General features: G+C 35.2%; 1 protein-coding gene across 5 annotated transcripts in view; it reads left to right on the top strand.

Annotated features, from left to right (window-relative positions):
• Positions 1-13,544, top strand: part of LOC127880733 (arf-GAP with coiled-coil, ANK repeat and PH domain-containing protein 2-like) — a 103,746-nt gene that overhangs the window by 2,760 nt on the left and 87,442 nt on the right. For 3 of the 5 annotated variants that reach the window (XM_052428100.1, XM_052428098.1, XM_052428097.1), the window contains exons 1-5: positions 2,062-2,241; positions 8,190-8,247; positions 8,552-8,610; positions 10,747-10,807; positions 12,174-12,191. In XM_052428100.1, coding sequence (XP_052284060.1) covers positions 2,189-2,241; positions 8,190-8,247; positions 8,552-8,610; positions 10,747-10,807; positions 12,174-12,191 — 249 coding nt within the window. In that variant the 5' untranslated portion in view covers positions 2,062-2,188. Of the gene's footprint in view, positions 1-2,061; positions 2,242-8,189; positions 8,248-8,551; positions 8,611-10,746; positions 10,808-12,173; positions 12,192-13,544 lie in introns of those variants that run through there. The other 2 variants (XM_052428102.1, XM_052428101.1) reach the window with 2 other exon arrangements.

Raw genomic sequence — 13,544 nt, 5'->3', positions numbered from 1 at the left:
ATCCACTTGTGTATTTCCTGTCATATGCCCCTAATTAAGCCATAAACAGCTGTCAATTTGTGTGATCAGCCCCCAGGCATGTGTACAGACGATCTAACCTTCGCCAGCTAAACTGCACGCTTCACTGACTGTAAGTGATAAGCTTCTCTATTTGATTAGCTATAGGTAAATGTTTACAAATGGCTCATTAATTTTTCGGTAAGTTTCTTTGATGAATTTAAAGGGGCCTTTTCACAGATTTTGGCATGTATTGAAGTTTGTCATTAAATGCGTTATATTGATAAATGTTAACATTGGGTCTAAAAATCTCCAATAAAAAAACAAGAATATAATTAAAGACTTAAAAAAAAATAAACCTCAATGGGACTCGAACCACTGACCCCTGGAGCCATGGAGCAAAAGTCTACCGCTCTATCATCATTCGACCCGCATTGATAGAACTTGAAATAAAGAGTGTTGTTAAAATGTTATTTTTATAATTTGTAAAAAAGGTTTATCAATGACTTTTTAATTACCCCTGTGTGTCTGTTTTTCTGTCACACTTGATGTCTGATCTAAAGTTCTTGTTTGTCTTACATGCACTTTTATCATGCAAAATGCTGATTAGATAGCATAAAATTGCGTCATTTCAAGGTGCCATTAAAAAAAATCGACGACAGGAGGGGGCCCCCTCCCGCACCCTCCCCCCTCCCCCATTCGACAACATGGTTAATTAAGAGGTCCACCCATCTAACACTGTAAACATTTCTGGATAAAGATTATGATTCACACCACTTTAGTGGTGTGAGAGACATTTGATTTACCCCTGTGTGTCTGTATGTCTGTCACACTTGATGTCTGAACTAAAGTTCTTGTTTGTTTTACATGCACTTTTATCATGCAAAATGCTGATAAGATAGCATGAAATTGCGTCATTTCAAGATGCCATTTTTAAAAAAATCAACGACAGGAGGGGACACCCCTCCTACACCCTCCCCAGTTCAGTAAATTAACAGAGTGATTGCCTTTTAACTTAAATTGTGCCAATTATGAAATATTTGAAAAACATTGCCCCCCCCCCCCATATGCTTTGCCTATTCCATTCCAGGTTGGTGGCGCCAGCCATGTGCGTGTGTTGTTGTGGATTTCTGCGTTGTCTCTATTGCTTATGTTCTGTGTCGTTCTGTTTTCAAATCGTGTTCTTGATTTATAAATATCATATCACATAATATAATATCGGTTATTTTCTGTTCGTGCAGCTTAAGTTTCACTTTGTGTATATTTCATTAACGTGTAACAATAAACTTTGTAAATGAATGGTAAGATGTGTTACACTTTTAATGTCGTCTTTTATTCAGCTAGCCTCAGCCGAAAAACATAAGCATAAAGAAGCTCTCGAAAGTGAAGATGATGACGTGTGCTAAGTTTGATAATTGTTCAACTGTTGAACACGTGTCAACGATTAGGCCAATTCAAACCAGGGACCTACACAAGGGTTTCTGTTCAAATTTGAACTGGCCCAAAAAGGTTTAATGAAAAGATATTCAATTTTATTTCGTTGTTTGTTGTGTGGCGAAGCCCGCATACCCAAAACATATCTCACCTCTCAGCTAGGTATGCTGATCACCGACAAAATACATGCGCTAGGAGCCAAAATTTAATCCCGGCTGCTAAAGTCAGAAGTGAGTGTTCCCGTCACTATTAAAAAACAGTACCACGTAAAAGAGTATTGGCGCCCTAATTATCTGCTGCACAAATGACACCACTCTCTAAAATCCTATATCCGGGCTCAGTCCGATCAGCGGAGGAGTTACGCGGAACCTTGTCAAGTAGTTAATGGTGTTTTGCATATATGTAAATATCTTGGGTTGCGTAACAAAATCTCCCCGTCTGTCCATCCACATATCACATGTTTTTTTCAGGAAGTATATTTAACATTTAACGTCAGCATAGACCAATGAAATTATACGTACCAAGCAAAATGTAAACATTGTGAGAAGCGTTGCAACAAGCTTTAGATAGTTATGTGAAGCCTATGATGACGACGATCGAAGAAGTCGAACGTTATTTTACTGTATCAATGATGGAGGAGGATCACTTCCGTTATTACTAATTTTGTAAAATTCTTGAAATATTTATTTAATTACGAATTTCCTGCGTATCGTATTCTAAAAATGAGAACACATTAAATGCTGTTTATTAAGCTAAGATGAAGTGTAACCTTGATTTTCAAGAGTGCCTGAAGGACTCGCCAAAGTTCAGGTTTGTTGATGATTGGATTTGTCAGCTGATGAGTGTCATGATTTTGTTTACATTTGTTATGATATTTGTGGTTACATGCTATGTCATGGATATTTATTAATTGTAATAGGAAAAGCATTAACAGAAACAGATTTAACAGTTAACATATATGTTAAGGTTAAGAAGGAGAAAATTATTCCACTTTCAATGTGTTTTTTGTTTATGGAGGTTTCAACAACCCCAGTTCGGCGAATTGATTATAAATAGTAGGAGTTAAACCGGTTCGGCGAAATGATTTATAGTTGATTACACCTTTACATAACTACTTAATAGGTGTGAATAGATCAATGTACGGCATTGCTATCACATTCAAATTGTATATTTTAATTAGCGATATTGTTTTCACACTTACAGTACACTCCACGCGTTTTCCCTAATTTCCCTCGCTACTTCGCGGGGATTGACCTGGAGGGAGATTAAGAAAGTCCCACAATACGCGACGTTTGCATGATTTTGAACGCGGCAGTTAACGATCGGCAAAACTGATAAGCCGACGCGGCGGTCCTCGGCGTTGGCAACTCGGGGGAAACTCCGCGTTTTACCAGATAACGATCAATTTAACTTTGTTTGACTTCCCTATTTTCAAATAAAATTCCATTTACATGTATTACAAGTACATACAGTAGTGGCAACGTGTACTTTGACAAACGCCACTCGTTGCGGTGTTCATTTTACGGTGTTCGCTTACCAAACGACCCCCGCGATGGGTGTTCAGATCAAATATTCGCTGGGGCTGTTTTCCATAAGGTGGACACCGCGAATCAACGCGGACCCATAATATCTACCGCAGTGTTCATCGTGTTCGCTAGAAATAAAATAATTAAACATAAACATATAGGTCAGTAGCAATTTGCAGAAAGAATCTACTGTGCGTTTGAATGTTATAGGTGTCATTTGGTGTCTAAAAAATTAACAACGATTACGAACAATCACAATCGATTACCGCATACATGCAAAAATTCCCGTCTCTGTCCATTACCCGATAAACCCGAGATTTCCGATTTCATGCAAATTCTGGTCAATGTTGACGATAAAAGTGTGATAGAAATGCAAAAATCACAAACGTTCGCCATATCTCTAAACTATCAAATGAATTTCTGCATATGTTTCTATTTAAAGATTTGATAAAATAAGCGCCCAATCAGAACAGGTGTATTCCAACATTCGTTAATCACCTGACGCCTAATATGCGCGTTGTGTAGAGTTCATGTTCTGTTACAAATTGTAGCCACAAATAAATACATGTATATATGCCCATGATATTTTCATTTTCTTTGTTCTGAATCGTAAAAAGCGCGCGAAAATTGGCGTGGGTGTATTTATTTTTGACACAAAATCTTCGTAGCGCAGACAACATTGGGATCTTTCAATTTCGATTTAAAGTTTCGTAGTGAATTTCTTCTCAAGTACCGGGGTAGCTCGCTAATGATTTGGAATTGACATTTCATCTGAATAAAATAAAAATCAAACATGCTGTAACACACTATATTTAGATTTCATGTACAAGTCATTTTCTGGAAATCGGGAAAAATGAAACCCAATTTTGTGAAAACAAAAAGGGCAATTGCATTGATTAACACCATACAAGTTAATTGTTTTGATCATCTAAACGCTTATTTTTAGTTTCCCACTTAACTTACTGCCCGAATCTAAGTACATATAAAAATGTGCACATAATACATGTATCTACATGTACATGAAGTATATGATTTTATTTTGTACATGTACATGTACATTTAAAACGTGTTAATGACCCTCGCAGACAGGTGTTTACGGTGGCTGCGCAGCATCGCGGTGATCGCGGGTGTTCCCGTTAACGATAGCGTGCAATCGGGGCAATTACGGGTGTTCACCGAACACCGCGGTCAGTAGCGTGTCCGCCCCCGCGAAATGTCACCCATCGGGAAAATTGAACACCGCGGACACGCGTTTTTGTCAAAGTACACTTTGCCTGTACTGTATATATATTTATTGATATATATATAATTTACCATTACAAAAATAACCAAGATAGATCGATCCCCACGTGGTTGTAGAAGTAGTTGTATAGAAAACTCGTTGATTTACGACAAACAAAATGTTGTCTTTAAACTGATACTTACCAATTAATATATAATCACAGTTTGCAACATTGTTTTTATTTTGATAATTTCATCCAAATTTCATCCAAAGTTTTCATGTAAGCAGGTGTTTTTTCTATACTGAACATGTAAACAAATGACCAAGGACCCAAAAAGTCTTGCAAATCTGTGTGGATTGACAGTTTGAAGTTATCAAGGAAAGCCGCTTCCTGTCTGAAAGCATAACTTACTCAAGTAAACACGTTCAACGAATGCATAAGGAATGGTTTTAATTGTTGGAACAAAGTCGATTCTCTGCTCACTAATGCATTTATTTTCTCTTTGTAGGTAGGTTATTCCATTGATTGCTAAAAGAAGGTGGTAACTATTGAGTTGATAGTTGCATTAAATATTCACAGTTGTATTCTAATTGCGTCGACATTCAAAACAATTTTTACCAGTAATTATGAACCAAATCGGCAGAGTGACATTCACACATGTTAATCCCTTTTGTCAAAACACCGCAGACAGCAGTCTACACAATAGGTCAGTAGACAAGCTTTGCGTGTTTTCATAACGTCGAACACTTAATCCAGTTCCGCCCAGATGTCTTCTTTAATCAGTTTACAGTACAATTACTGTTAAAATAATTACTCTACTAAAATACCGTAACAATAAAGATTTTGTGTGCTCGATTTGAAATTATTTTGGAGGAAATATCAACTTATTCGCTATATAATTTTGTTAAAAAATACCAAAGAAGCGTTTAACCGAAATCAACAGAATAAAGTGTTCTCTGCACTACAAGGTTTGTATCAAAAAATCAATACACGCACGCTTTGCAGGAGTATACCTTGACCTTGTACATTGCAACATTAATTTTCGTGCGCTTTTGTCGGGAAATATACATGATGACTGTATATTGGAAGCATTTGTAAACGTCGTGTAAACATTTAAAATTGTAGTGTGTTTTGGATTACTAACTATTATTCTCATTTGGAAATTTTACGGAACATTTATCCTTATAAACTTTAAACGATCACCTGGCGTATTAATTCATATTGTAGACGTACCTGTGAATTAAAACATATATTAATTTTCTATACAATTTTCTTTTTTATACATGTACTACAGTATTTAAACAATTTATTATTACAATGTTTTTATTTTTTTGGCATGCCCAGTGGCACACTGCTAACGCGGCGGTCACTGATAAGAACGGAAATTGTCTGCATTTACCAACTAGGCTAAAGTAATACACGCCGCGGGAATTAGCGAACGTGGCGTAACGCCGAGCGTTTTATCGAGTTCACCTCGCTCTCCAATGCCGCGTGAACACTCTATATATAGAACATTGCCAGAACAGTTTTATATAATTTCATCCATTTTATTTCAGCCATTAGTGTTTTATATTAATTTAAAAAAAAAATTTGATTAAGAACTTAAATAAAATTACGGTTTACAGCACAGGCATGTATTAACTTTTCAATAAAAAAGTATGCCACATCCTGAAATTTTTCAGAGTTTCTCCACTGAATATCTTCTGAACTACTTCAATTAAAATCCCTTAATTTATTTTCAGCTATAGATTTTTATTAGGGCTGTAATGAATACACTAGGTGACGAATATGATACGTATCACGAATACAGGGTGGCGAATACGAATATTAATTCGCGAATATGAATTTCAATGAACAAAAGTAATACTGACAACTTGGCATGACATTATGTAGTATGAAACTATGAGTATTTGTCAATTTGATTAATTAAGTATCATTGCATACTGAAAATATGAAATATAACACTTTGAAATAACAAAACACTTGACTAGAAGAGCTTAAACTTTTAACACAGTTTAAAAAAAACATTACTAGGACCAATAAAATCCTTGAGTAGAACAACTAAGGAACTTGACATGCTAGGTTCCATGTTTGTTGATATAAGTTGCACAATCATGGTCGTAAAGATAAAAAAAAAAGAAATTCCATCTGTTAATCCTTTAATCCTTTGTGTGTATGTTTGATCATCAAATCACTCGTATTTACCTAAATAAACATTAAACAACCATCAAAAGATTTTTCAATTCAATGTCGTAAATATTTAACCGGTGCCCAACATTTTTGTTGATAATCTCACTGTGTAACATAGTGGGTGGGGTTAACATGATGAAAAACGCCAGAATAAGGAGAAGAAATTTAAATATAGGGGTTTATTGTATGAACCTTCATTTGTAAGGAAAGATTAGATGATTAAACTTTCAAACTCGAAACCACGTTGTTTGTATTCGTCACATATTCGGTACAGGAGGTGGCGAATAGCGAATACGATTCGTCCACAGCCGTATTCGAGTAATTTGAATATTCGAATGTATCATTAAACATGAAATCTAATTTATACATTGTTAAGTTGAGGGAAAAGGCAGATATGTATTTCTCAATAACAAAATATGCATCGGCCTGAAAAGCTACGATGATTCTTGATAAATATCTCCGAAACTATTTACGTTAAAATCAAAAAGTTTTCATAGCCGTGTATAAGTTTATTTTTACTTTAAAATGATACCTAACTCAGAAGTTTTTATAAATACACAAAACAGTTTTAGGAAATGGCGGATATGTAATTAATTTACAGTAAGAAAATCCGTGTACACCTGAAATTTTACAAAGATTCGCTTATAATGAATATAACTGAGACTATTCACGTTAAAATCAAAAGGTTTTTTATCTGTGTTCATTTTTAGATTACATTTAATATGATACGTAAATCAGAAGTATTTATAAAGAAACAATACCATTTTAGGCACAGGCGGATACTTTTCAATAAAAAAATCTGAATCGGCCTGAAATATAACAAAGATTCGCTTATGAATATCTCTGAAACTATTCAAGTTACAATGAAAATGTTTTTGTAGCCCTGTACATTTTTCATATGAGACTGGCTGGCTTATGTTAATAATAATTGGTAAATTTAAATAGCATTTTGTTGATTTTGTTTTTAAAGGACACAATTTATGACTAATTAATTAATTTATTTTTTAAAGAAGTTGGATCTTGACAATTGAGCTTGATTATCAAAAGATAAATGATTGCCATAGAAATTGATCTTAAGATATCTCCAGAAAACATATACCAAATATTGAAGCAAAGTTATTCACACATTCAGGTAGTGATAAATATTATTCTCCCATCTCGCATCGGAAAATTTATTTTTTCTCTTGGTTAGTACAATTTTGGACTTATCTCTTTGCAAGTACAATTTTTGAAATACCCAATTGATTGTTCCCATTTTCATATCTGTCAGCTCTTTGACTGTTTTGATTTTGAAGCTTATGCTTACTTTAAAGTTTAAACCTATTTATTTTAGTTTAAACCTATTTATTTTAGTTTAAACCTATTTATTTTAGTTTAAACCTATTAATTATAGTTTAAACCTATTTATTTTAGTTTGAACCTATTTATTTTAGTTTAAACCTATTTATTTAAGTTTAAACCTATTTATTTAAGTTTAAACCTATTTATTTTAGTTTAAACCTATTTATTTTAGTTAAAACCTATTTATTTTAGCACGATTGCATCTAAAGCCTAAGGCTTATATACATGTAAACACTCTTGAGTCCATTTCCTGGGCCTAGAACCAGTACTTGGTGTCTTTGGGGGAGATCTAAAGAACGCTCCCACGGTGGGGATTGATTCCGTGACCTCCCGGTCGCTAGGCGACCTGCAAGCTTATGCTTGTCTGGTATGGTAATGCATGTGTTCCTTAGAGAAAAAATGATGGAAGGTCTGTGATGGCTGATGCTTATAAATTTTATCTTCAGATTGAACAATACCGTGTATTGATTTGTTGCAGGTTAACTCTTGAAAATGCAGAAAATGATATTGAGCAACTGGAAGCCAAATTGGAAAGAGTAAGTCGCCTTAATTCTTTTCTGACTTTATGATCAACATTTAATTTATTAATGCCGACATTGTCCAGACCAGGACTCCATCTGGCTCAAAGTTTTATTTTGCCAAAAGAAGCTTTTTCTGTCAGAACACCTGTCATTATGGACATGATGTTATGAGGTTTTGTCAATAAAAAGTTGTAGCTAATTTTTTTTTCTTTTATCCATTTGCATATGTCTCTTGTTGCCAAATGAGATCATTAAGGATAACTGGCAATTAAATAATCAAATTTGCAAAAGTTACTGGGGACCATTTTTGTTCTTTCAGGTTGTTCGTTTGTGCAATACCATGTTAGATGCTGGGAAATCATTTAACAATGCTGGATCGTAAGTAACTGACTGAACTACCGTAGGTTTCCACTTATAGCGCGCTCCCGTGTATAGCGCGCAGGCTGTTTTTTAAATGCAAAAATGGAGAAACAATTATTTAAAGACAATAAAACCACCAAATGGGACCGAAAATGACCGCCATTTTACTATTGCACAATCCAATAATCCCGGGCATTGGAAAGCTTAATTAAGCATTCAAAATAGGAAGCGTTATTATGATTAGGAGCATGGGTTGCATAGCACTATTCTTTTCTGACAATTTTGTAATTTTCTAGCAAAAGATTAATAGTCCACGTGCCTTTCGTGAAAAGCGTGAGAAAATATAAGAATAAGTGTACATCATGTGATTTTTCCTCGGGGAAAGCATGGGCATTACCGGTAAATATGAATGTCGCATGGGAGACAGGGATACAGTTGTTGAGGTACACCACTGTTGAACGTTCAATATTTATACACACAAAATGCAATTGCATATCTTCACGTTCTAAAGTGTCAATTAGTGTCTCAAATGTCAATTAGCGTCTTAACAAGTCGTGGCACATATAACTCAATAACATCTACCAATTACTAAGTGCAAAATGACCTCCTTTCACACCTACCATTACCCGCAAAAAAGACCTCGTTCGCACCTACCCTTGCCTGCTCTCCGGAATGTCGACAACAATCCCCATCGGAATTCATCAATAAAGAAGTGTAGAAACACAAACAAAGAAATGTCCGCAAGTTTATTCAAACAAATTTATTTTTGACCAAAACTTCTTCTACCGCATTCATATCTACCAGTAGCGACTTCTTGTTGTTTCGACAATGGCCCCTCAGTCTGTACAATTATAGGGTGGTAGTTTTCTGGGAAAAAACATGGCGGCCATATTGATTATTTAAGATTACACAACATATTTTTTACCAATTTAGCAGCCAGGATAGCGTTGTATCAATGTATAGCGCGCACCAGCTTTTTAATTTGAATTTTGGAGGTAAAACACTGCGCGCTATAGATGGAAACCTACGGTCATACTGCCTAAACAAAATGTTACTTTTAATTCACTATTGTCTGAATACAACAGTACAAGAACCTAGGATTTTATTTTGTTTGTTGATACATCCATCTGTTGCTCACGAAATTTCCATGCCTGTAAACAGCCTTACGCTGCTATATAGGAACACATTTTGTAATTAATTGGTAGAAAAGATGCCCTCAATGCAATAGGGTAAAGGACAACGACAACGAGCGAGGCATGGTATTTTAATGTGCATGGGGGGGGTAAGAGGTTAAGGGGTCGGGTTTGGGTTAGGGTTAGCCTTAACCCTAACCTTAACCCTAACCATAACCCAGGGTTATCACCCCTACACCATGCAGTGCTCCAGCGAGGCCTAAATTGAAGGGCGCCCCGCCCTGAGGCTGCCCTCCCGAACCTCCGCCCTGCCCTCCTGAACCTCCGCCCTGCCCTTCTAAGGGCCCCCCTGCCCTTAAAAAAACAAAAAAAATAATTATTTTTTATTTTTTATATATGATGATTAATAAATCTTTTATTACAATACATTGTAAATAATATATTTCTTATTGTAGACATTGTATTTGAATTGTTTAATGAAAATGGGAATAAAATATTCGTACAATTATTAATAACATATAAATTAACATGCAAGAGGAAGCGTTCCAGAAACACCCCCGCGCTCGAAAGTGCCCTTTTGACAAAATACTGCGCGTCCAATGTGCCCTTTTGACAAAAAAGCCCCCCTGCCCTTTTCAAATCCTAGCTGGAGCACTGCCATGCCTCGCTCATTGGTTGTCCTCTTCCCTGTCAAAGTGTGTGTCAAGAACGGGTACGTGGCTAGTTTACCTTTAAATGCCACCTTGAAGGCCATACTAATTGCTCTTGTTGATGTAGAGGTTAAAGGTAAAAATACAGCGTGCTAAGCTTACTTAAGGCTGTGTTCTAAATAAATATGGAAGATTTATATAAATTAATACTGGAGTGGAATCATGTAAAACAAACATGAGTGAAAAACATTGAGAGAATTTAAGTACCTCAAAAATTAGCTTTTTTTAAATTATGTTTACCCAAGTATCCAGTTTTGTTTATGTATAAAAAATTAAATTTTTTGATGCATGAACATGTCTTGATATTGCAGAGGTTTTCTCAATGGAGTGAAGGACTTAGCAACTTTTTTCTACGATGACCCCATGATTACGGTAAGTACAGGCAAAGTCCATGGATGGGCTAAAACAGTAATTGTTCTCCATGCCACCATAAAAATTATAAAACTTATTAGATTCTAAATTTGAGCCACATTTGTTAATCAATCTTGCTGACACTTGATTAGAATTTTTATTTCAATAATATTTAGGTTTAATTCAAATCTGCTTCAAGTGGAGTCACTTACCCACCTGGTCATTCTTAAAATAAATATTGACCACTCTTTTAGAAGCCTAAATATTGAAAATATCAAGGCCATGTTTCAATCTGTATCAAGTGGAGTTTAAAACTAGGACAATAAGTAAAGTCTTGAAAAATTTGGTGTCACTTGAACTCAGCTGAGATCTCTTGTTATTAGTATTAAACGTATATTGTCAATGAAGTAACTAACAAAGTTCAAAGAAGAATCGAAGATTTCAATGAAAAAAATAAAGCACCTTGTAAACAAAAAAATTCATATCAAATGAATAACCTTATAGATAATATTTTGTCTACAACTTTGAATCAGTAACACACATTTTTATGCCCCCGGTAGGGTGGCATATAGCAGTTGAACTGTCCGTCAGTGTGTCAGTATGTCAGTATGTGTGTATGTCAGTCTGTCCGTTCGTCCGAAAACTTTAATGGCCATAACTTTTTATGCCCCCGGTAGGTTGGCATATAGCAGTTGAACTGTCCATCAGTGTGTCAGTCAGTATGTTAGTCTGTCAGTCTGTCCGTCCGTCCGAAATCTTTAATGGCCATAACTTTTTCAATATTGAAGATAGCAACTTGATATTTGGCATACATGTGCATCTCACGGAGCTGCACATTTTGAGTGGTGAAAGGTCAAGGTCATCCTTCAAGGTAAAATGTCAAATATATGGTGTCTGTCCGTCCAAAAACTTTAACATTGGCCATAACTTTTTCACTATTGAAAATAGCAACTTGATATTTGGCATGCATGTGTATCTCATGAAGCTGCACATTTTGAGTGGTGGAATATCAAGGTCAAGGTCATCCTTCAAGGTCAAAGGTAAAAATAATTTTATCAAAGCGGCATTCTCATGAAACTGCACATTTTGAGTGGGGGTTCAAGGTCAAGGTCATTCTTCAAGGTCAAAGGTCAAACAAATATTTATTTATTTTCAAAGCGGCGTTCTCATGAAGCTGCACATTTTGAGTGGTGGAAGTTCAAGGTCAAGGTCATCCTTCAAGGTCAAAGGTAAAAAAAAAATCAATATTATTTTTGAAAGCGACGCAATAGGGGGCATTGTGTTTCTGACGAACACATCTCTTGTTCACATTTGTTTCTCTCTCATTTCCTACAGCCACTTATGTCATATTCTCAAACCAATCTTTACATCTGTATTTGCTTAAAAGGATGACAGAAAAGTTGGAGTAAGTAGTATTCATTATCCAAATTTTCACGAACCCTGTCTTGCTGAAAATTTTGTTAAATTTATTTATTTTTATTTTTTGCATATATACTTTCATTTATTTAACATTTTTGTTTGGATTGTTCCAATGATTTGACATGCATGGTAGATGTTACAAGTTGATGCATGAATGCTATATGGAATGTGGAAGTCACAAGAAAAGTCAAAATGCATTTTTACTGATGAACATACACAACATGTTTTTAGACCATATACTTAAAATTGTACTTAATGTAGATTTAAATGGGTTTTAGATTCGACAGAATTGATTAAAAATTATGGTGATTTGAAGGAACAGTATTTTATATTCTGGGACATACTTGTAGTAGTAAAAAATTTAAAAAAAATTAATAGCTTGAATCTATTAGATTACATGTGAAGGCATTTTTGCCAGAGAAAATGTTTACAAATTCTTGGACCTGAGTTTGTACATGTATTCACTAATATACATGTGGGTGTTGCCAGTTAAGGCAGAATTAAATACTTTTCCATAGCAAGACTATTTGAGCCTCACTCTGGGAAAACTGGGATTGGTGCATCTGTCTTAACCCTTTCAGTGCTGGAACCGAATTTTGAAGGCCTTTGCAAACAGTTTGGATCCAGATGAGACGCCACAGAACGTGGCGTCTCATCAGGATCCAAACTGTTTGCTATTCTGATAGTATTCTTTGAAAAAAATCAAAGAAAATGCTACTTTTAGAAATTCAGCAGACGACATTTTTGCAGACGACGAATTTCCCAGCATGCAAAGGGTTAAGTGTTTTCCAAGATTGGCCAGTGCAGTTCTCAGAGGATATTCAGGGACAACATTTTCCACTTTAAGTTGTTGTTGTTTTTTGTTAAAAGGAGGTCTCTTATGAATGAAAATTGGCAGCAATTGTCATCCCTGATTTGCCTGTGCAGATTGCATAGCCTTATTAGGCTAATCTGGGACTAAACTTTGAGCATATTCATAAAGCTCAGTAACCCAGTTTTCACAGAACACCACTCATTTATAAATGTTGTTCTGCACAATCTCCATGTATAATTCACTACATTTATGCATTTTTGTCTATATATTGTAACATCCTTACATTAAAAAAAATGTCAATTTAAAATTGTACCTACATGTAAATGATTTAAACCAGTTTGCTGTTTGATTACTTTTCTGAAAATACTGTTCAGTCTCATGTAAACTAATTATTTCTTTTGAAAGAACCCAATTAGTGGTTTTTATAATGCTCTGCTATTAACAAAAACCTAATTGAGTTCTTGCTGCATTTATTTTTATCTCAGAAAGTCCAATAGTGTTTTGGTGGTTATGGTAGGGTTTATT

This window comes from Dreissena polymorpha, chromosome 5 (assembly GCF_020536995.1).
Source record: "Dreissena polymorpha isolate Duluth1 chromosome 5, UMN_Dpol_1.0, whole genome shotgun sequence".
Lineage (NCBI taxonomy): Eukaryota > Metazoa > Mollusca > Bivalvia > Myida > Dreissenidae > Dreissena > Dreissena polymorpha.
This window is presented reverse-complemented; position numbering and strand designations above follow the sequence as displayed.